General features: G+C 36.2%; 3 protein-coding genes across 3 annotated transcripts; 2 read left to right on the plus strand and 1 right to left on the minus strand.

The window, feature by feature from the left end:
- Positions 1-93: 93 nt before the first annotated feature.
- MONOS_7292 (uncharacterized protein) lies at positions 94-2,032 on the minus strand. The gene is made up of 7 exons (XM_067877604.1): positions 1,967-2,032; positions 1,688-1,897; positions 1,569-1,632; positions 1,471-1,513; positions 1,350-1,419; positions 1,072-1,296; positions 94-975 (listed from the first exon to the last, which is right to left on the minus strand). Exons 2-7 carry the CDS (start codon positions 1,895-1,897, stop codon positions 556-558), a joined length of 1,032 nt encoding a protein of 343 aa, XP_067725489.1. The 5' UTR covers positions 1,967-2,032; the 3' UTR covers positions 94-555.
- Positions 2,033-4,923: 2,891 nt separating this feature from the next.
- MONOS_7291 (uncharacterized protein) lies at positions 4,924-8,877 on the plus strand (the record flags this gene model as incomplete). Its single annotated transcript, XM_067877603.1, has 3 exons — positions 4,924-6,427; positions 6,579-6,684; positions 6,765-8,877. 3 exons carry the CDS (start codon positions 4,924-4,926, stop codon positions 8,143-8,145), a joined length of 2,991 nt encoding a protein of 996 aa, XP_067725490.1. The 3' UTR covers positions 8,146-8,877.
- A 3,347-nt stretch (positions 8,878-12,224) lies between these two features.
- On the plus strand, positions 12,225-24,112 carry MONOS_7290 (uncharacterized protein; the record flags this gene model as incomplete). Its single annotated transcript, XM_067877602.1, has 3 exons — positions 12,225-12,420; positions 12,532-12,601; positions 12,713-24,112. The coding sequence occupies 3 exons, from the start codon at positions 12,225-12,227 to the stop codon at positions 23,511-23,513; spliced, it is 11,067 nt and encodes a 3,688-aa protein (XP_067725491.1). The 3' UTR covers positions 23,514-24,112.
- Between the last annotated feature and the right edge of the window lie 704 nt (positions 24,113-24,816).

A 24,816-nucleotide genomic window follows, 5' to 3' on the forward strand; every position in this document is an offset into this window, starting at 1 on the left:
TTTATGAAAATGAGATTGTTCATGATGATTCCGGCAAACGTTTCTGAAAACATAAAATGATGTTCGCCAAATAAAAAGTGTCTCAGAAATTCAATAAACAAATATTCTTTTAATCCTTTACAGATTTCAGATGTTGATCGTAACAAAATTCAAGAGGAAGAGAAAATGGACAGAAATAGCAAACTGCTGTAAAATAGATATTTATTCTAAGTGAAATATTCAAAAATCATTTGAAGATGTTCTTTCTAAAAAAAGCTTCTCAAAAAAAGAAATAGAAAGAATTGTTGATGGAATAATAAAAATAAAAGAAATTGTAATGATTGGATTACCCCCAAATTAAGACATCCTCAAATTTCGAAATTGACCGAACAATTAAAAATAAAAATAACATAATTATTTATTATTAAAAAAACCCAATTATGAAACAGGAAATATCCATATTTCCAAAGAACATAACGTGCATCATTGAATAAAATATAAGCAAAATGTTGCTTTCTTCATTCCATTTTCCAATCAAGTAGCAACAAGCGTATTTGCGTTGCATTTTCTTGTCAGCTACTTTTGTGCCGGGAGAGAAGGAGGCGGATGAGATGGAATGCTCGGATAATCATGGATGTGGGCTGAGCTTTCAGAAGGGTCTTTGACGAAGGGGCCAGAAGAAGGATATTGCGGGAAGGAGGACTGCGAAGCAGACGAACTGGAACTTGGCTGTGCGGACGAGTGGTCAACAGAAGTTTGGTAAATAGGGTAAGAAAAGGAAGAGGAAGAAGAGGAAGAGGAAGAAGAGGAAGAAGAGGAAGGATGGTTCATGTTTGGATATTCATGAACTGTTGGCTCTGCAGACGTCTTGCCCAGCAAATTGGCCTCGCTTTCTGCCTGGATCAGCGCCTCTTCTGCAGTCAGATGGTCGAGCGTGCCTTTCACCTCAGGCTCCAACGTCGCCATGTCAGAGTATGATGTGGCATGCATGTTGTACTTAGCAAATTGGCGTCATACCCAGAATCAAGGGTTTTTTTAAAGATATTACAAATAAATTCAAATTAAAGAGGTTTATGAATTAAATTTCTATACCATTTCTTCAAATATAAGCGAAACGTGCTTCAGGATATCGTGGTTCTTTTTCGCCTCAACGAAATTCACAGCTGCTAGAAGCTGTGCTCGATCAGCTTGGTATTTTTCATCCAATCTCCGAAACTCAGCTGCTGCCTTTTCGGTCTTAAATTGGCCATCTTTTCCTCTATCTCTCATTGCTGAATCTCTTGAAGTTCGCAACGATGATAAAGCATTCTTCTTTAACTACAAAATAACATGCTTGTAAGCAATTCTACAACAAATGTTAATGAGCAAACCCTTGTTTGCGTTATTTCCTTTTCATAAAAGCTTGTCTCTGGGACAACTGCCACGCTCGCCACTGTCCTCCTGTTAAACAACTTTGAAAATCCAGAATTAAAAATAATAATCTTTTCAAACATAAACTCGCGCATATATTCTTCGTAGGCTTTCATTGCTTCAGCTATAAAATGGATGAGAATTTTCGAAATAATTAATCATGTTTTGATTGTTCAAACCAAATTTTACAACACGTGGATCAAGAGAAGGGCTTTTTCCTGCAAATTCTAAAAGAAAATTAAGCTAAATCAAATAACTTCACAAAACGCAATTTGTTTTAAACAAAATAATATCACACATATGCCATTCTAGCGTCACTTGCGATATTTGCTGTATCAATCATCTTTTTTCCTTTCTTTCCTAATTCATCAATGCACTTTCTTGTCATCTTAAAATTTTCAATTGTTTTCGTAAATTCTTCTGTTTCTTTAAATTCTTCAGCTTTCCCCATTTTTACGAGCATTTTCTGCCCCAAATTTGATGCTTTAGTCTTAAATGAATCAAGCATCTTAATGCGAAAAAAAGTTTATATGAAATTTGTATCAAAATCATCACAAATAATTCCGTTAAAATATACGTCTGTAATCAAAATTATTATTCAAAATCTCGGAAAAACAGAATAACTTTTTTCCTTTTTGATCTAAGCCATATTCAAAAAAACAGGATTAATTTCAAAATTTTCAAAAATGCATAATTTCATATTCAACGTTTCAATAAGAAAATTTCAAAGTGTTTTATTTTTGGATATAAATGAAACTTCGAAAATTTCCAAAGGGTCTCGAAAAAGAACAATTTCCATGAATAAAGTTATTATAATTATTATAACAATAATGTATCAAAAATTGAAGATATTTCTTTTATCTGGGACATTGAATCTATTCCAAATTTTATTAATAAATTCGTTTATTCATTTGACCTTTTTTTTTTTTTTTTTTTTTTTTTTGAAAGCTTCCTTCTATTTTGATTTCAAAAAAAAAATTCTCATATTTCGATTAAATATCTGTTTCCACTTACGAAACTTTCAAAAAATGGAAATAATAACATTGTTCAAATTTTGTTTTCATTAGACATGTGTTTCTTTGTGACTATTGACAGACAAATTTGGTATCCTGACTGACCGAATAATAATGTTCACGTCAGAGCCTCAAATATGAAAACAATAATATTATATGCAAATATTTTTAATTTTAAATCCAAACAAGCAAAAAATAAAAACACGTTTTTCAAAAAGGATATTGACAAAAAGTCAATTTTGGAATTTATTAATCATCGGACTGTTAATGAAGTCAGTGACTGTCAAAGGAGTCATTATTTTGTTGGGAAGAAATTTTAACTTATTTTTTTAAAACAAAGAAAAGTTTGAAGATTTAAAATGAAATGAATAAAGTGATAAAAATTGATTTCTATGGGAAATTCTTTTTGAAAAATCGCAAATGTTAAATTTTCAAATTAAATAAATATTTCATATTTCAATCAACTTTATGCTCCGGCTCATTAATCAACATCTGTATTTTAGTAGTTGCTTTATAAAATGCAGTCTTTACTTGATATAATCACATCTGTTTTACACAACTTTTTGTGACTATATCCGATTGTGATTATATGGGATGCCTATTAACACAGCAAAAAAAAAAAAAACTACAGATTTCGCACAAAATACAGAACAAGATCGATTTCACAATAACAGCAAAAGGAACAACTCTGATAATTTTCTTCAAAATATATCTCATAAAAACAAACTCGTTTGATAAACAAAACTTTCAAAATAGCTTCATTTGCGCTCAGAAAAAAATAAATGATTGAAATCTCGGAAAAATAGGATTTTGATTTTCTCCGAGATTTCAATAATAATTTTTTTAACGAACAAATGAAACAATTTTGAAAGTTTTGTGTATCAAAAGAGTTTGTATTGTCAAGATATGAATGATTATTTTTGAAATAATAACTTTTTTCGGGGCGTTGGTTTTTCAAACTTTGTTTATCATTTGGAAGAGCCTTAGAAAAAAAATACTCAATTTATCACAACTGTTTAAAGAATAAATGGGTGATTATTTTTGAAAGCATATTTTTTCTTTCAACATTTCCGGTTCAAAAATTTATCTTGAACAAAAAAAGAAGAATACTAAAAAATGAAAACACTAACAAATGACATCATCATCTTTATTTGAGCAATAACATTTGTATATTACACATTTGTGTTTAATTCAGCATTCAAATACAAAATCTTTTGCCAAATTCAAACATAATTTGAAAAATAAGCTCCCAGAAAAAAGTTATGATTTCAAAAATAATTACCCAAATGATTCGGCTAAAATAAAGAAAAAAATGTCTTTGTTTTGCCTTTTCACTCTTCAGTGATTACAAATCCACATTTAAGGGAAATTTTTGAACCGAAAATTTTGAAAGAAATAATATGCTTTCAAAAATCATCACCCATTTTATAAATTTGAAAATAATATTTTTGTTGAAATGTTTTTTTCATTAAATTGCATCAAAAGACATTGTTTGATGTGAAAATGAGACAGATGTGTTTTTTGTTGAAGTTATTTCTTATCTGTGTTCATTGTCATTAATTCAAAACAAAAAATTTTACTGAAATTATGCTTCAAAAAAATATGATTTCAAAAATAATCACTCAAATTTTTTAAGGAAAATTGTCAGAAATATTCCTCTTGCAGTTATTGAGAAATCGATCTTGTCCTGTATTTTGTGCGATGTCCGGTTTTTTTATGCGATATATGTTCATTTGAAAAATAAACACTTTGAAAAAAGTTAAGATTAAATGAATAATCACGCAAAAAATATTAAAAAATGAAAGATAAGAAAAAAAGAAAAGAAAAGAACAGAAAAGAAAAAAGAAAAGAAAAAATTGAAAATTGAATCAAATCAACATGAACCATTCTCATTATCTTTTTTATTTTGTTTTTTATTTTATTTTATTTTTTCATTTTCATTTATTTTTTATTTTTAATTTATTTTTTATTTTTAATTTTTAATTTTTTATTTATAATTATTTTTTATTTTTTTATTTTTTTTTACCAAAGAATATAATATTGCATAAAGAAATGTCGTGAAACTATTTCAAAACACTTTTGATTTAAATATGTTGATATTTCCATTTCAAGAAATGAAAAAGAGAAAAGATCCAATTAATATAATAAAAAATTTCATTAATGCCAAAAAAGTCAAAGAAAAAGAAAGAAATCCACAATGGAATAAGTGCAGTTTGGATGCATTATATATTTAAAAAACGATTTTAATTATTGTGTTTTTGTTAAAAATATTAAATTCAAACATTTCAAAATTCGAAAAATCTTGATTATTTTTGAAAATTTGAAATTGTGTCAAGAGTTCCGAAATTTTGGAAGTTGAAACAGATGGTATTTTATGATCTTCTTCATTGTCAATTGATTATTTACAATTATTTGTTTTTCTGAGCTGTTAAACGACTGGATTCTTTATTAAAACGATTAGAGTTTGTCTTTGCTTTTTGAGAGCGGTTGCCTCTGAAACGTCTTTTTAAGCGTAAAAACAATGAAGAAAGACAACTTTTTAAAAGACTCAAATGAAATATTAAGGAACATCGAATTATGCGTTGGTGAAATGGAGACAGTCCCACTGAGGATTCTCACCGAAATGGTTGATAAAGGAGTTGGTATTCTGAAATCAGCAAGCAACGACAACGAAGTTTTGACCTTTGGAAAGATTTTCGAGGTTATTTTAAATCCTGCTTCATATTCGCCAACGTTTCGAAAAATTAAAGAGAAGAATGTTCCACGTGTTGGAAATGAAAAATACAAAGATACGAGTTTTAAGCATGAATTATATCCAAAGAGGAAAAGCGGAGAATCAGAATACTTCAAATCTCCCTTTCTGCATAATGTTATAAGTGGAAAAGAGTTGGTTCGATCTGCTGTTGATCACATTCTTTCCACAGAAAATGATGAAATATTCGGATTATTACTAAAATTACTGGGCCACATTTTAAGGCTGAGCGAAAGGAATGAAATTGTCACAGCGGCTAAGCAAGGGCTGATTGATGGAGTTATCGATATCTTGAAAAGATGCCAAAGTCCATTAATTTTGCTGGATGCTTTATCACTGTTGCTAACTTTCAAAAACAAGATCATTCACCTTCCAGATTTCATGAAAAGAAGGATTTCTCAATGTGTATGCTATCATGAACTTATTCTATCCGTCCTTGAGATTGTTATCGGAAATGAAGAGAGAGGAATGGCTTATCCGACTGTTCAGAATATTTGTCTGAACAAGAATATCAGACGAATGTCAAACGAGGTTTTTATACAAAGAATTTTTTACTCACCAAAAATAAAGAAGAGCGAAAAAGCAGATTATAAGAACAATGTGTCAGACAGAAAATCGCCAAATTCGAAAGAAGAAGAAGAGGAAGAGGAAGAAGAAAACGAAAATTGCGAGAAAACCAGTTTGGGCAAAGATGCAGATGCCAATGGCGATGAAGACAATGATGCTGGATTTAAACGGAAGCAGAATGATTCAACAATAACAACAGCTTTTTCAACAGCGGCCGAAACTACTATAACAATAGCAACGCCCTTTGCCAATTTTTTTAATGTTTTTTCAACGAAGACTTTAGAGGCAGCAATGGATTATTATGCATTTTCTCACAATGAAGAAGAACAGCACTTTCCGGATCTTAACGTTCCTTTCCTTCCTTTTGATGTTCGGTTGAAGGCGGCTGAGACATATTCATTGTTTATTGAAGACAGCACAATTTTGTGTCCTGCCTATCCAATTGTGGCTGTGCTTGCAGAAGGCATTGAGCTCGAAGACGGAGACGAAGAAGCGTTCATTTCAGCAAAAAAGAAAGAACAGAAAAGAGTTGTGGGAGAAAAAGAATCTGATGCAGAAAGTTCAGAAGAGACAGAAATGCCATTCTCTGATGAGATTTATGCGCCAACGACTGAATGTGACCTGACTTCGAAGATGACAAAGATCAGAGATAGTCTGCTCGCCTTGTGTCGCATATATGTTAGCCGGTCTCTTCTTGATATTCCAGGTGCTGTTGTTCAGTCTTTTCACTCTTTTGGTGCTTTTAACAGAAAACAATCTTTTATTTTGATTTTTATTTTTCACGATTATTTTGCATGTGCATTCAATTTATTCTTCTTTCAAAAAATGTTGAATTTTCTGTTTGCGAACACGTACAGAAGTTTTGACGTATCATTATGGATCTGATGCAAATATTTACGAAAGGCTTGCCCTTCCTTCGCATTTGTATCGGAAGCTTGAAAGAAGTCTTGTGCGCCTAATAAAGTGTGGTTTTAGATAATTTTTGCAAGAAAGTCATTCATTTCTAATTAATTTGCATGCGATGCATTTCCCCCAATGAGCAGTTTCCCCATGGCACGCTTCTGCAATCTTGCAGGAAGCTGTTTGAATCGTTTGGCTGTGTTTATGCCTCTGCCTGAGAAGAAGAAGACAATATGCTCAATTGGACCAACAATATTGAATAACTTAGAAAAGGTGGAGGCAGAAATGAAGGAGATTGTTCAAAGAAAAGCTTCTGATCAATCAGAAGCTGCAGAAGAAGACACGATGCAAATCTTTTATGAAAGCAATCCAACAATCCAGTTCGAAAAAAGCGATCCGTTTATTCTTGCGATGAAGCCGAATGCGGGTGATTGTCTGACTGTCAGCGAGCTGGAAGAGAAGTGGCTGCTTTTTGAGGATGCGCAACTGCGCTTTGCAACAGACACATTGCTGGGGATCAAAAACACTTATTCGGATCTGAAGTATAACTGGAACTTTCAATTCTCCAACTTTCATTATATTTGGGACATACAGAGATACCACAGATCTTCCAACGCGCTTCGACTGAATGCATTGCTTTCCTGCCTTTTTAGCTGCGTGAACAGTCGAGGCAGTGCCAGCGATTATGCACTCATTCAACCCTTCTTCAGGGTGCTCGTGGAAAAACTTAAATTTCTATTTCCGCTTCGTGCTCCGATTGACGAAAGCAAAATGTTCTCCACTTTCAACCAGCCAACGGCACTTGAATCTGTGCAGACCACAGTTGCAGCTGTTGTGCTTTGTGTGCTGATGAATGCACTGAAGGAGCTTCCGTTTGCCTTTGCGTCAGGGATAATAAAAGACTTTTTGGAGTTTGGTGCAGATTTCAGGTATATCACTCCGCAGCTGATGGCACATGTCATTCAAAAAATTAGAGAGAAGTGCATTATTTTTATGCTTCCTGTGCGAATCAACAGAGTTAAGCAGTCTGATTCGATTGTGAAGGATGAGACAGATGTTCTTTTCAATACCTTTCCGTTCAACATGCTTTCATCGAAAAAGATTATCAGTTGGAAGTGCGTTTCGTTGGTTGAACGAGAGTGCTGCTATCCGATTCATTACAAGAAATGCATCGAGAATGCTAATGATATTTCCTCGATTTCTGAAAAGCCATTTTTTGAGGATGCGGAAGAGATCGAGCGAAAAGACGACAGCGGAACATGTCTTTTGTTTTATCTGGACGATGCACTGGAAGAGTCTGGGATTCGTGATGCTGTTGAATCTTGTGTTCAAAGAGAAAATATTCAAGATTTTTGGTTTGCGCCTTATGCTCTTCCGAAAATGGACAGATTGAGCCACTTTTCAGTATTTGATTACATGCGTCACAACGAAACAGCTCTTGCTGATCCAGTTTTTGTTCAAAATAGTGGAAATATTTTGTATAGAAATAATTTTTACATCAGAAATTATCATATTTTCTCATGAAATGACAAAGATTAATGAACAGAATGAAAATGAATCTTTGCATATTTTTATCGAGAAAATATCTTTTGTAGAATTTTTTCTTTTTCTTTCTTTTGCTTTTCTTTTGATTAGTGCGAGTCTATTTGCTCTAAAACTGTGAAAGATTTCAAAACTTTGCAAGGAGAGTAATATTTTTTCTCCAAAGTGTTGTTTTTGTTTGGGAGTTTTTCTGGAAAGTCTTCTTGTGTTATTTCATTTTGTTTTGTCTTAATTTATTTCTGTTATTTGCATTAATTCATTTCTTGGTGTATATTTTAATTTTGTATCGAGAAATATTTAAGCAATGAAAAAGAGAAGTGCAGAAACCTTTTGCTTTTCTATTGATGCACTTTCACTTTAAAACTTCATTGCAAGCTGAAATATAAAGCCCATCAGTTATTTTTCACAACATAATCATTCCTGGAAAAAATAGGAGTTATTGATGTTTATGTTAAGCTCATTGTTATGAAAGCGGGAAAATATATCATTGAAAAGTTGAAATAAGTTGAAAAAATGATAAGTCAAAACTTTTGATCTGATCATCACTTCAATCTGATATTGAGCAAAATTTTTGCATTTGTGAAAACAACAACGATTTGTTCCAAACTTATTCTTCATCGTATTATAATAAGTCGATCATCCCCATGTATAATAATGAAGAAAAGAAAAGAAAAGAAAAGAAAAGAAAAGATAATAAAATAAAATAAAATAAAATAAAGCAAAATAAAAAGAAACAATTCACAATTCATCCAAAGAAAAATATTGTTTGGCAGCAAACATGTAACAAGAAAAAGAAAAAAGAAAAATGTTCAACAAAATTTGATTGATAAATTGAAAAACAATGGGGTAAAACAAAACAAAAATTAAAAAAAAATTATCTAAAGTCTTTGAGTTATAATATGAAATAAGTTTCATTTTCTCAAATATTTTCATCTCAGCCAATAATTTATCATGCAACCCAATAAAATATTTCTATTGAGAAAGTCTTCAAACCACAGTTAACCGGTGAAGGTCTTAATCCGAAAAATAATAATAATAAAAATTAATGAGCAACAAAATCAAATGAAAAGAATTTAGTCAAGCATTCACAAAAAAAAAAATCAGAAATATTTTTTGATAATCCATAATAAAATTTGTAACGCAAAGAAATTTCTCCATGAAAGCTAATGATAACATCTTCATATCCTTCTTCTTCCATCTTTTCAAACGCTTTTCTTTTCAACGCTTTTCTTTCCTCTTCTTCCTTTTCATCATCCTTCTCTTCTTTCAATTTCTGTGAAACATTAATTAAAAATATTAAGCAATCATGTGTAATATCGTTGTTCATCGTTGATTGCTTCATTTCCTCAAAAAAAAGATCGATGACACCTTCCTTTATAAAAGTATCAATTTCCATAGCTTTGCTTTTCGCTGCTTTACTTAATGAATAAATGCATTGATGGCTAATTTCGATGTAATTATCCTTTGCTGCTCTAAATAAATTCTCAATGCTTTCAATTATCACAGAAGACTCTTCGGTTCGCAATTCGCATAAACGAAAGAAAAAGTTCAATGTTCGGAGCCATCTCATCAAAAGAAACATTTCATCCGTTTTTTGTCTCTTTTCATTGTCTTTCTTTATCTTCCAATTCGCACATTCCATCAGCTCATTCACTTCTCTTTTTGCCTCTCTCACAAAATGTAGTTCTTTCGTAATCACTTCTTCCAAACTTTTATCATCGTAAAATCTGTCTATCAAAAATGCCCAAGCAGACTGATAGGCAAGTTGCGTTAGATTGCGATGTTCCTGATGATATTGGATTATCTCTTTGATTTCTTTCAAACACAGCTCTTTTTCAATTTTCTAATTAAAATCAGATAAAAAAAATAATCGATTATTTCAAAAATGATATAGAAATTCTCATACAAAATATTTAAATACGTTCAAACCCAGAAAAGCTATTTCTACTTTTTTTGAACTTCCTCGCTTTCTTCTTTCTTCGAAGCAACTGTTGGAAGGCAAGGCACACAAATCGAAAGCAATTCCGTTGAAAATTCTAAATTGAGAAAAAGATAGCATTCACAGAGATCAACAAGAAGCTTTTCATCCTTTTCTTCTTTTTTTTCATTTTCGTCAACAATCATCGTTTCAAAACTTTTTCTTTACGAAGGACGAAAAAAACTTGAGGTGAAAAAACCAATCAATTTTGTGCGGTATGCTATGTGCTTTGAAAACACAGTTGCACTTTTCAATGATAATTTCTTTTCTCCAATCATTTTGTCAGTCTTATCGAACAGATCTGTTTTTAAAACTGATTTGAGTTCTCCTTTCTCCATTTCTTCTGCAAGTTCGTTCATCTCTTCTACAATTCGTTTTTGTTCATTTTCTGTGCAATGTTCTAATTCACTAAACAATTCTGTAATCGGAGTTCAAAATACAAAATTTTTGTTCAAAATTGTTTTTTCCAAATAAAACACAAACTTGAAAATCTCTCGGTTTTGGTAATCATCTGTATTCTGTTTTCAAAATTATCATCTAACAAACTCATTCTGTTTGTTGCAAAATGTATTCAAAAAGAGGGGTAAAGCTTGGCAAATAACAAAATAAAAGATAAATACAAACATAACTGATTATCCTGCAAAATAAAAAAGATTTCAATACAAACCGTTCTGTTTTTGTTATATAAAAAGAAGTGTTTAAGATATTGTGAAGAAACCACAAGGATTGGCTTTCAAATTCCAAAAATGAAAATAATTTGTTTCTTTTTTGATCTTTCAAGCAGATTATTTGAAGAAAGATATTTTTCATTTGGGACGATATATTTTGCTTTAAGAATTTTATTCCATTTATTGCTTTCAAATATTTTCCTCAACTTTTTAATATTTCGATATTTTATTTTGCACGAAAATATCAGAATTTCAATTATTCAAATGAAGAAAAAGTTTGGAACAAATCATTTCATTTTTCATAAATTCAAAAATACTGTACCATTTACGTTTCCTTTTAACAAGTATTATTCCAACAATTTTAATTAACCCTTTATATATTAATGTTGATAATCATTCGATCGTTTTATTTGTTGTAGAATCGAATAATTGTTGATATGATGAGTCTTTGTGCACTGCTGTTATTTACATTTTTTGAGGCAAGGAAAGAATGGTTCAACATTCACGATAAATTGCTGAAAGACGAAATTATTAAATATTCTCCATTTTCAATTTCTCAAAGCAGAGAATCAATGGAAGACTCCTGCAACACGGAAAATTTTTTCTTTAAAATATTTTCTACATCTTCAACTGCTTGCAATTCTACACTACTCGTGGGGATAGGAGTTATTTCATCTATTAACAAAGTTATTAATTCTTCATTATCCGTTTCACAATTATACTTGCATGAAAAAAAGGGAAATGCACTTTTTAATGTGCAGCATGGTTCAAAGTGCAGAATATACAGATGTATTGTTCATTTGAGGGAATATTCAAAAGAGCCAATATATTCTTCTTGTAGCATTCTTGAATTTGTTAATCTGTCGTTTTCGTTTTTTTCACACAAAAACATTGCGTCAAACAGCATGGTGAATTTGTGGAATGAGAGTTCACTGATTGTCCAATCATCATCATTTTCTTCAATTGTTGTTCAAATGAGCAATCCTCTTCTTGCCTCTGGAGATTTCGATTGTGTTACAACTTCTGATTGCTTTTTCAAAAATATCAGCCATCTCCTTACAACAGATAAAGAGCATCATCTTTATTTAAAAGCAAAGGAGAGCATTATTTTTGGGTGCAAATTTTTAGGAGTTGAAAATCCCTTTTGCTCTGTGCTTGCAATTGGAGGTTACCCATCATCGTTTTTCTGCTTCAATTCTTCGTTTTTAGTGTGTTCAGCAACAGAGCGCAACAGAAAGGTTTTTGGCAGCTCCGATGGGGATGTTGTTATTGAACAGACAACGTTCAATGTAGAAAGCAAGCAATTGAATGGGGGGACGATATACGCATTTGAAACAAAATCGTTCACAATAAAAGGATGTTTCTTTGATAGATGCAATAATACTCATCCCGAAGGTTATGGAGGTGTTGTTTTCATGAGAGATGTTGGACCTTTTTTGATTCAAAATTGTTCAGCTGAAAAATGCATCGCAACAGGAAAGGAAGGAATAATGCGTATCGAAAATTCGCGTGATTCTGTAACAATTACCAATTTGAATTCTACAGAATGCGAAGGTTTTTATCGTGGAGTTGGTTTGATTGCAGGATCGCAATCTCCTGTGTGCTGTGCAAGTTTGAAAATGTCAAAAAGTCAAAGTAGAGCAGGTGAAGCTGGTGCAATGATGTTATATCTATCTTTCTCGTCATTTATTGCCACCGATTGGATATGTGATTCTAATTCAGCTGTTAATGTTGGAGGAGCAATTTATGTTATGAAAGATGTTGAAGGTTCTGTTAATCCAGTTTCTTTTAGGTATTGTTTTTTCATAAATAATTCTGCATATCAGGGAGCAGATATTGCATTTACTGAGCATTATTTCAATCAGACAAATTCATCGTGTTTTCTGTTTTGCTTTTCGCAAAGCAACCAAAACAGAGTGTGGATGTGCACCAATGGATTACGAAGTTGTTCAAGCGGAGAAGAGCGAAATATTCTCCTGCCAAATCCATCTGGAAATGTTATTTATGTGAATCCAGCGCGAACATCAGGAGATATTAATGGATGTGGGGATGTTTCAAACGAATGCCACACAATTTGCTTTTCATGCAGTCAGTGGATAAACTCATATCACAAGACAGTCAAGCTATATTCAGGAGAGTATTCTGAATCCTCATTTTCTGTTGGGTTCCAACATATGACCATTGAAAAGAACACTTCTTCTTCAAGTGTTAAAATCTTAACGAATCCATCAAGTGGCGCATTTTGCACTCTTCTTGGTGGATCGTTGGACATGCGCGGAATGCAGTTTATTCACAGCTCGACATCTTCCCTAGATAAATGCATATTTTCTGAGAACAACGAGTATTCTGTGCTTGTGCTGAGCGAGTGCTCGTTAAAGGCAGACTCAACTTCTACTGCATTTAGTGCACCATTTTTTTTGCTTACAAAAGGAGAGGCAAGACTCGAGAGTTGCGAGATATCATCAGTGGTTTTTGAGAGCACATCGCTATTTACCACAGAAAAGCAAGCACATCTTGCTCTGAGCAATGTGAAGATATCAATGATTAGCCGCAGGATAGGCGATGGCTCAGTGTTCAGTAAGGCAGTTCAAGCAGAAGAAAGCTTTGTTCTTTCAAATGTTTCGATGAAGAACTGCAAGTGCTTGGATGGGAATGGAGGTGCGTTGTATCTGGAGCTAAATGCACAAAGCACAACACAGATTGGGGCGGATTCTGGCTGCATGTTCGACACATGCGCTGTTCCTGCAGAAAGCCAGAAAAAGAGAAAAGGAGGAGGAATCTATATACAGGTTATGGAGGGAGCCGATGGTTTCCAGCTCAAAATGCTTCAGTTTTCCAATTGCAATGGATGGAAAGGGAAAAAAGTATTTATTGAAAGCAAATATTTGTCAAAGGTTATCAACACAGCAACGCTGGCATTCAACCCTTCTGTTGCTGTTGATTCGACCGATCTGGATGAACTGAGCGGGATGGAGAACGTAGATCAAAACATGGTCATCCCACTTGTTGTGTTTCTGAGGAACTTCTCATCTCCTGCTTATGTGTCTGGGCAGACCACTGATTCAGACTATCGCCTTTGCGGATATAGCGATTATCCGTGCCAGAGCGTGGAAGGCGCTTCAGCTGCGCGATTTGCAAACACAAAGAGAAATATTCGCTTTCTGCCTTCCTTCTCCTTCCGAACAGAAACACTCCTCAACAGTCAATCGTATGCGTTTGACGTTGAGGAAGACAACACACCCATCAACATTGGCTCATCACAAGTGAAAGAGAATGAAGGGCTTTTGATCAATTCTGTGGAGACAAGTTTCAGCAGAATCAAATTTGTGCTTGAAGCATCTTTGAATGGGAGGAGTGCCTTTATTCTATCAAATGCAAATGTATTGTCGATGTCCAACTGTGCGGCTGTGCCAGCTGTTTTGGGTACTTCTATTTCGTATTGCCTTGTGAAGATCACTAACGGAAAATTATCTATCAGCAACTTTGCAGTTCCTCTTGCACAGAAGTTAAACTTTGACAATGAACCATTTGTTGCTGTCAGTGGAAGTGCCTCTGCAGATTTTTATTCTTTGGATACGAATGGAATGACAACATCTTGTAGCAATGGGCTGATATCTGTCGACTCAGGGAACATCACAACAATTAATAACAGCACATTTCGTAGCTCAAATTTGACAAGTTCTGCATTTATCGTCAGTTCCTTAGGAACATATTTGTTAACCATCAAAAATTCCACTTTCGAAGATATCAAAAGAACTACGGGAAACGGCTCGTGTGTGAATTTGAATGCAAGAAATAGCTATGCGAGCTCATTCACAGCAAGCAATTGCACATTCACTGGATGCAAAGTGACTGAAAACGGAAAAGGAGGTGGGGCGATTGCTACTCACCTCAACAGTCAGACAGCGCTAACACTCGAGTTGTCCACTTTCACTTTGTGTCAGGCTCCAAAGCCAAATTCAGGATCAAGCGGAAAAGGTGGAGCCATACAAATAATTTTCGACGAAGCCAACGCTCAGTTTGTTCTCTCAAAATCGCTTTCATTTATCTCTAATACAGCCGAACACGGAGATGATGTCTTTGCATGTTCGCTGCATCTGGAGTGGTGTGTTATTTCTACCACATTCCAATTCTTTAATCAAGAAGCACCATTTTCCCCTGAAAGTTGCGCTGGAATTGATTCACAGTGGCCAAATGTGATAATCCCACTTGTGTTTTATCTTCTACCACGCAAAGCAGGAGTTTATGTCTCAAAAGAAGGGAATGATGTTTCTGTCTGTGGATTTGCAGAATACGCTTGCAAAACTATCGGATTTTCTATATTTCAAAATGAAGATTCTGTTCAGCTGATCATTCTCCCTAATTATGAATACGAAGAAGTTGTTTCTCTCTCGTCTGCCAACGAAATCTTAATCGAAGGCAAAGCATTGGAAACAAAGATGAAAATGATTGGAACCCAATCCTCGACTGCAAATTCAATGATAACAGTTTCCCAAACATCAACATTTAGGTATCTCGACTTTTATCTGCAGCCAACCATCCCCAGCCCTCAATCATCTGCGATCCTTGTATACAGTGCAAATGCAATGCTTCATCTGGAGGACTGCTCTTTGAAAACTGAGCAAGGTGAGGAAAAATGCACTTTTAGGTATTTGGTTGTTACTGAAGGTTCGTTTGTGATGATAAGATTCACAATAAACTCAATTGGATTCCAATCTGTTGAGGTGATAAAAGTTCACAACGAAGGAAGTGGATCAATAGACTCTTGCACGTGGACAAATGTCACATCTGCTGTTGATACTGGAATCATCTCATATTCTTCAGCTGGCACTCTGAACATACGCAACACAACAATCAGCCAGTCAGCTTCTTCATGCTGCTCATTTGTGGAAGATAAGCATGGCAAAAATCTGGTTGTTGAAAACAACACTTTATCAGGGATAATCAAAAACGAAGGGAACGGAAGCGTGATCAAGGCAGAAATTGGTGAAAGCGAGTCACTGGAGCTGAACGACATTTCAGTCGATTGCTGCTCTTCGGTGAATGGATGCGGCGGAGGGGTGTACATTAGCACAAGCTCCTCTGCCAAAGTTCGGATTGGCAAGGAAGGCACAACCACAAGCTTTGTCAGGTGCAGTGCAAAGGGAACACTGCCAAAATGCGGATTTGGAGGAGGAATATTTCTGAAGTGTGCAGACTGGCTGGCTGATCTTGTCCTCTCAGAGATGTCTTTCGGAACTGAAGGTGATGGAACATGCAATGAAGCAGAGGGAGGAGGAAGCGATGCGTTTGTTGAAGGACTCGACCTGGAAAAAATCATCACCAATCAGTCATTCAAGTTCGATATCAACAAAGAGTCAACAGCTGAATTTGGGAAGCTGTGTGGTTTTGAAGATGGGAATGTTTCGTATGCCATTCCTCTGGTTGTGTTTTTGCTGACGTTTGAACCACCTGCAATTGTGGGGGGGAGCTCTGGGTTTGACTATCGCATGTGCGGTGTTTCGATATATCCCTGTGCAACGATCCCCTTTGCAATCTCCAAGCGCTTTCCAGCACCCGATTCATCTGGCGCATCCATCAGGCTGACAGCAGACTTTTCCTTCAAGAATGCCATATCTTTTGACACACAGCCAGCCGAAGTGATTGCTGAGCAAATTGGAGCCGTTGTTGATGTCAGAAGCGATGGAGCGGGAGAAGGTGCTGGATTATTGCTCTCTTCCGTTAATGTGAAGTTCAGTGAAATTGTGTTTGGTTTACCATGCTCTTTTGAAGAACCCTCGCGATCTTCTCTGTTTCTATGTTCGTCAGCCACGCTAACCATTGACAGATGCGAGTTTCAAAACAGCAGCAGCTCAGCTGTTGAGTACAGGATCATATATGTGACAAATGGGAAAGTGGAATTGAATGGGTGCTCAATAAATGAACTTGCAATGGGAAATGCAGAGATTATTGCACTTGATGGGAGCAACGCTGATTGTGCGATTGAGGGAATAGAAACATCCATTTTGAGCAAAGAAGGGGATGGGGCGCTGATTTTGGTTGCGAGAGGGAAAAAATTGAATATTGAGAACAGCAGCATCGAAAATGTGACTCTTCCAAACAGCAACCATATCACAATTAATTCTTTGTCGAATGGGTTTCTAAAAAACATAACATTTGGAAACCTAACGAAAACAAATGGGGATGGCGCAGTGATTAGTGGCGGAATTGGATCGAACGAAGAGCTGGAGGTGGAAAACTGTTCATTTTTGCGCTGCAGCTGTTACTCAGCTAGAACGATAGGAGGATGTGTGCTCATGGATGTTGAAGAAGGAGGCGTCTTCCGATTCGAGAGAAACAAAGTGGAGTTCTGCATTGTGTCTAGTGGGGATGGATTTGGTGGAGGGCTGTTCCTCACCTTCACCTCTTCACACGTCGATTATTCCATGAGAAACAACACATTTGAGAATAATGGAGCATTCCGGGGGAAGGATGCATATGTTGTATGCGAAGAGCCGGGCGCAGTGATTGTGCTGATACATTGGAACGGATCTGTTTCTGAAGAGGCAGCTCCAGAACGCTTTTGGGTGCGCAGTCCTTCTGAGTCGATCGATGGAGGAAGCACAATGATCGACTACCTGTTCCCTCCTCAGACCTCATTTGTGTTCGTGGATGGTGCTGTCTCGGCTATTGAGAACTGTGGATCGAAGCGGAACCCATGCGCCTCAGTGGAGCTGGGTTTTCAGAAAATGGATTCTTCACACTCCATCATCCAGCTCGAAGGAAACACTCCCATCGATGCTATTGTGAACAGACACGGAATCTCCCTCACCATTCAAAGTAATACAACAACAAAAGCGATGATATTTGGAAGAAATGGAAAATTTGAGCTTGTCGAAGGACCTCGCTCAACCACCCTCACATTTTCCAAGCTTTGCTTTGTGCTTCCATCTTCTCCCAATCCTTCACCAGAAATGAGTTCACTTGTGGAAGTTAGCATTGGTCAATGCTCATTCTTAGATTGCTCATTTGAGCAAGGAAGCGGCAGAAATTCCAATCCTTCGAAATGGATTGTTTCAGGAGGAGGCGGAGTTGTGCACTTTGCCTCTTGCGCTCTTGGAGAGATTCCATTTCAGACAGCTGGAGTTGTTTTGATTGACGGAGCATCGCTTCTGTTGGAGGCCTGCAGCTTTTCTTCTATCTCTTCTGACGCACGAAAGGGTTTGATAACTGGAAGCGGGAATTGCGAAATAACGCTGAAGGATACAGGATTTGAGAATTGCAAGACGACAAATGGACACACGTTGGAAATTATTTGCCCGAAATCAGTGCATGTAAGCGGAGCATGCACATTTGATGGATGCACTTCGACAGAAGGGGATGGAGAGGCTCTTTATTGTGTTCTGGAGGGAGAAGGATCTTTGGTGATGAACAAAACATCAATTGTATCTTGTGAAGTGAATCAGATTAATGGGAGAGGAGGCGGAATCTATCTCGATTTGAAGGGAAGCACAAATAAATATTTGTTTTCTGGAATAACATTCAGCGGAAACGAGGCGTTTGAAGGGAAAGACATGTTTGTGAGAAGCGCTGATTTGAATGCCTCAATTATTCCATCTCTGTTTGATTTCGAGTATTTTGGAGAAGACGAACTACCAAAAGTCGATCTGAAAGGAAGAGATGAAACACTTTTTATGAGTGCATCTGCGGATCTGCTGTATTTTTTGGTGAAGTTTTCTTCGTCGACGATAAGCGTTGGATCGGCTGGAATCGACTTTATTGGGTGTGGAAAGGCAGAAACACCTTGCCACTCGTTGTGGCGAGGTGTTAACAATTTAGAGGCATCTTCAGAATCTCAGACATGCTCCGTTGAAGTGATGGACGAGGTTTTGATAAGTGAGTGCTTTGCGTTTGAATTAGCTGAACTTCAAATTGGATTTTCTTCATCAGCTGCTTTGCGTTCATTTGCCAAGCTGATAGTTTCTCAAACAGCAAGCGGATCAAACCCATCAATTTTCAGTTCGAGCAACTCCCTGACGTTTTCCTTAGTGGAGTTTCATCTTCCATCGCTCTTCACAAGTGGACAATCTGCCTTGTTTTCCTCAACAGATGGATATCTTACACTTAATTCAACCTTTCTTTGCTCTAATACTACTTCTGTGCTTGAATACATTCTGCTTCTGAGCAAAGGAGGAACAGTGCAACTGCTAAATGTTTCAATTTCTTCTGTGACATTTTCAAGTTGCCCGATAGCACTTTCATCTTATGTGATGCTTGAAAATTGCCACTTCCGAAACATAAGTACACATTCGAGCATTGGAGGTGGAGCAATTTCTGCCAACTTGGAGCGATCAGATTTGCTACGAGCGAAGAACTGTGAGACAGAACTTTGCAAATGCTCCATCAAAAACGGGAAAGGGGGATTTTTATATGCAGATTGCTCGAAATCGACAGCAACAGCACCACTACGATTTGAAGGTGAAATGACGTTTGAGAGAAATGATGCGCAGCTAGGCAAAAACATATTTATTGCATCTACTGAATTGAACGCTTCAGTCACTTTGACAACATTTGCATTTTCATTCGAATCGATGAAAGAAGACAGCAATGCGTTTGTGGGGATTGAAGGAGAAAGCGAAGAACTGGATTTATTCAGATATTTGGTTTCTTATTCCTCAGCTTCAATTTTTCTATCGGCAGACGGAGAGGATGTGATGAGATGTGGAAGCACAGATGATCCGTGTCGAACATTTTGGAAAGGAATGCAACAGATTGACGAGGAAGAGATAGTCAAAGTGATTACAATCAACAGAACCACTCCTGTTGAAAACACATTCAATCTCTCCTCATTCACAATTCGATCAAGTTCCTTGGATGAAGACGAAGATTACAAGTCGATTCTTTCTTTTCGAGAAAAGTCTGGAGAAATGACTGATCCATTTTTGCGATGTGAAGGCGAGCTTTCGTTGAAGCTTATCACACTTGTAATTGAATCATCCTTCAACAATTCTGCATCAGAATTGATTTTGTGTGAGAATGGAGTGTTGTCTTTTGAAAAATGTTCGTTTGAAACAGAAGGTATTTCCACTGGAAAGCGGGAAATATTGTGTAATTTAGTAACTTGCATGAAAGGAAAGCTTTTGCTTGCAGAAGTGTCAATGGAATCAGCGAGCATCGGGAAAAATGCAATTGCAATTGGGTCTGTAACTTGCATCGCTAACAATTTCACATGCACCTTTGTGAATATTTCTGATGGAAGCATTTTTGAATTTGTTGAATCAACAGAAATGGGAAAGGGAATGAACTCTGATGAAAAATCCAAATTTTTAATGAATGAATCGACAATAACTTCTGTAACAAGAACAGACAACGGAGCATCAGTGATTGACTGTAAAAGAGAAAGAGATATTTCAATTGATGTGAGTGGAACAACTTTGAGCGACTGCAAAGCTGTCGAAAGTCAAAAAGGAGGAGTTGCTTTTATAAAATTGCCAGAAGAGGGCTCATTTTCTGTTTTGAATTCAACGATGATCCGTTGCTGCTGCTCGAATGAAGGGAAAGGCGGTGCATTTTATATCGATGCAACGGGAAGTGGATCACTGCATTTCTTGTTCCAGAGTGTTATATTCACAGGAAATACGGCAAAAGTTGGGAACGACATTTATGTTTCGTGCCACAACATATCGGAACAAATCAATGAAACCCAATTCAAGTTTGATTTGAGAGAAGGTGTCTACGTGAGACAGAACGCGATTTATGGGATGGACAAAACCGATCACAGAGAAGACACGAATCTGTTAGATTTCATCACGATTTATCAGGCTGACACAATTATTGTGTCATCGCTACGTGAGAACGGAGGAAGGAATGACAGACAATGCGGAACATATGCTCTCCCGTGTTTATCACTGGATTATGCGATTGCACATGTGACTGCCGATTTTGAGTCGCATGTTGTTGTGGATGGGGCATCTGTGATTGAAAGTGAAATTGGGCTTGACAATGTGCTTCTCTCGTCACGCTCGAGATATGTGGGCAATGTCACAATACACTCGATTGCCACTGGATTAACTGATGCAGTAGTCACCACTCTCAACGCAGTTTCTATCATGAATCTTTGCTTTTCGTTTGAAGCAGATTTTTTGTGCCCGCATTCGACTTTAATTTCTCCTCAATCGGGGATTGTTGAGCTGACGAATTGCTCGTTTTCATCGGCTGCGAGTCTTCCTTTGCGTTCTCTCTTTGATTTTAGCAAAGGAAACGGATCGATAAATTCCTGCATATTCAACTCACTAATTCTTCGATCATCGGTGATAGAAGCTTCAGCTTCCTGTTCTGTCATGATATCCTTCTGCCAATTCAGCACCATAAATTCTGGGGGCTCTGTGATTAATTGTGAAAAATGCAGAAATTTATTTATGATGCACTCATCATTTGCAAACAACTCGCTTTCTTTGCCTTCAGCAAATGTTCCGTCTCTTCTGGCAGGAATCTCCATTGGAAACTTAACTCTCTCAAATTGTTCATTTATTGGGAAGAAACACACTTTGGAAAAAGGAATATTGGCTGTGGTTTCTCAGTGTCCAGAAGTTTTGCTTAATCTCTGCACTTTTCACGGATGCAATGATTTTGAGATGAAAAACGAAAGGAGCAGCAAAACAGAAGAATTATGCAATTGGAATGGATCACTGATAGACATGCAGAAGATCTGGGCTGTTATGAAGTACACAACAATTGCGAACAGCTCTGATGGAGGGGCGAGTGTGGAAGGGGGAAGTGTTGTGATTGAGAAGGGAGAGTTTGTGGGGAACAATCCTTGGATAGTGGGATACACATCAGCAAGAAGGAACATTGTGTGCAGAGAGATGGGGGAGGTGAATGTGAAGAGTGTGAAAGGCGGAGACGGGCAGGAAAGAAACGAATCGCTTTGGATGCTGAATGAAGGATGCACATTGAGCGGGATAGTGGAAGAAAGGAAAGCTTCTTTGTTTGTCCCCACTTTGGAAAGTGTGGCTGTGGAAGAGGAAGGAGCAGAGTTGAAGGTGACATTTAAAGGGCAACTTCTTTTGCCTTGCAATTTATCGTTTCGGGTGGTGACAGCCATCCGATCAGAAGCGCTGGTGGTGCGATATGAGTTTGAATCCGAAGGGTTTGTCTCGGAAGATGAGGCTTGGGGGAAAATACCTTCGAAATCAATTCGAGAGGCAGAAGAGGAAGCAGAAGTGAGTGTTTCGATTCTTTTTGGAGAAAAAGAGGTACCATCTTCCACTGAAGCAATCATTCTGAAGAACAAAAGTGAACCCCAATCAAAGGGAGATAATATTGTTGCTGAAGGTGGAAAAGAAGAAAAGTCATCATGGGCATTTATAATTATTATAATGCTATCAACACTTTTTCTAATTGTATTTCTTGGATTTATCATCTTTTTTGTTCGATGGAGAAAAGCAAAGAACAGAACAGAAGAATTAGAAGAGATTGTGAACGACAATATAAAAAAGGATCCGAAATCTTTTGAGTTGGTGACGATGGAGATGTCACCTGAGGAGCAGTGGAGGAGAGCAGAGAGGGAGGCAGAGAAGAAGAATGAAGAAAGAATCAAGAAAAGAATATATGATTCAAATATGGAACATTCCGAGTCGTCAGAGCATCTTCTATCTGAGAGTGGATCGACTGAATACATCCTTGGAAGAGATTCAGACAAGATCCCAGAATGGATGCTGGAGAAAGTGGATGAGAAGGAGAAAGATGAAGAAACAAGAAAGAGATCGCCTTCACCTTCCATTTCATCCACTTCAACCACTTCAACAACTGATTCAGATTCGACTTTTGTTCAGAGAGAGGATCTTTGCCCAACCACTTCATCGATGTCGAATCTGGTGGATGCAATGGCCTGTTCATCTCCTCATGAGAAACTGATTGTGGACCTGAGGGATTCACTGTTCATGCTGTTGCATGGAAAGAACGAGAAGAAAGAAATGGCGATAGGCACTCTGAAGGAGAGGGAGCAGACAGCTGCTCAGATCCTGTTCTGGGTGGCGAATGGAGCTCTCCATTCCTTTGATGAAGAAAACGAATTTCCTTCTCTTGCCAATCTGAGTCCTCACATTGTATTGTTTTCTGAGCATATGGTCATCACAATTGCACTTCATTCTGACAGTTCAACCGACTCAGACACTTCATCCATCTCATCCACTTCCACGATTGTGACATCTTCGTCTGATGGCTCGCTGATGAATAAGAATAGAAAAGACTCTCCACCACCTTCATCAGCGTTTGAGGACGAGGCAGACAATAGAGAGGAGCGTCTGAGGTGGAAAGCGCCAGAGCTATTGGTAAAAAAGAATATGGGAGCAACAAAGGAATCAGTTTCATTCTCGATTGGGATGATGCTGTGGGAGTGTCTGACACTTCAGATCCCGTTTGGAGAATATGAGGCAGCAATAGCAGGAGACAAGATTACAAAAGGAGAAAGGCCAAGCACTTCTGCGATCCGAAAATCAGTGTTCTTTGAAGCTGTTAAGGTATGCCTGTCTGGAGAAGCGTCTGCTCGACCAACTCTTGTTGAACTGAAAAGACTGTTTATTCAGCATTTCCCGAAAGGGGCTGCGATGCTGACGATTTCAGATGCAATTGATTTTGAGGATGAATCAGAAGAGAAAGAAAATTCAAAGGTCAGTCTTTTACTTGTTTCTGGAAGCGAAGAGGTGGATAAGAGAGAAAACTGAGACGGCGAGTAAATTAAATGAAAAAAATAGTATAAAAACTGTTTGGAGCATTGTCGTTGGATAAAAAAACTTCGAATATTAAAGAACAGTTTTTTTTTGTTCTTGCAAACATATTGCAAAATATTTCAGTTAAGATTAACTTTTCTAACTTGTCTTTTGATGTTTAACATTGACTTTTGTTCATACAAAAATGATATCTTTTTTTCTCCTCTTAGAATATCACCCCAATTGTTTCATTTCTTTGAACAGTTTTTTCTTTCCATTTTTGGAATTCAATTTTTGTGAAATTCGGTATTCATTTTAAGTTCAATTTTATAATGATTTGCATTTTTTGTTTGCTTTTAAAAATTTCTTTTTTCGTTTTTCCAAATATTTATAAATATCTTTTCAATGATATCTGTTAATATTCTGAAAAATGAATAAAATTCATTTTTCTCTGTCACAATTACGCTTTTATTCTTCAACGAAGAAGGAGCATTCAAGTGCATGAAACGTCTGCAGTAACTTTGTTTTCAATTTTTTGTTTTCTTTTTTATGTTTTAAATTGTGTAATTCATTTCTATTTGAATCTTTTGAATAAACAGATAAAAAATTATAAATGTATTGTTTTATTCATGATTGAAATAATATTTTTTTAATGCAAGAAAATAGAAAAACAATTTGATATTCATCTTAACAATTCCACAAAAAGATGATTTGCTAATTAGATGAAAATTTCAACCATATTTAAATTTCATGGGTTATGAATGAGTCTTTCCCTTTCGCTTTTCGCGGTGATGAAAAGGGGGGGGCAACGTTTTTCGCAATATAACGGAGAAAAAAATCAATTGGCCAATCAAAGGCCCCAAATTTGTGACACTTTTTATTTGAGAACAAGTCACAGATTTGATAAAATATCTGTTGTTCGTAATTCACCCGATAATGAAGAAACTCCGATCGAAAGACGCTTAACTGTTTGTAATTACATTGCTGTTCTAATGTGAAAATACAATTGAATTTTTTATTAGACCCTTGAATTTCAACAAATATTTGAGGCTTTAAAAACAGATGATGCAGAGAAAATTCAATCCTCTCTCTCAATTATAAAAGCAATTAGTTGCAAAGGTTATTTCTGCATTTCTGTTCCAGTGTTTCAATAAAAATTATTTTAGATTCAAGAGCTACACAAGATTTTCTGTTTTCTCATAATATCTTGGAGCATCTGATTGACCTGCTAAAGGCAAGATCAGAAGCAGATATACAAGTGTGATTTATTGCATTCACAGATTATATTTTTATTTTGTTTGCTTTAAAAAATTTTCAG

The sequence above is a fragment of the Monocercomonoides exilis genome (assembly GCF_001643675.1).
Source record: "Monocercomonoides exilis strain PA203 chromosome Unknown scaffold29-1213020, whole genome shotgun sequence".
Classification (NCBI taxonomy): Eukaryota; Preaxostyla; order Oxymonadida; family Polymastigidae; genus Monocercomonoides; species Monocercomonoides exilis.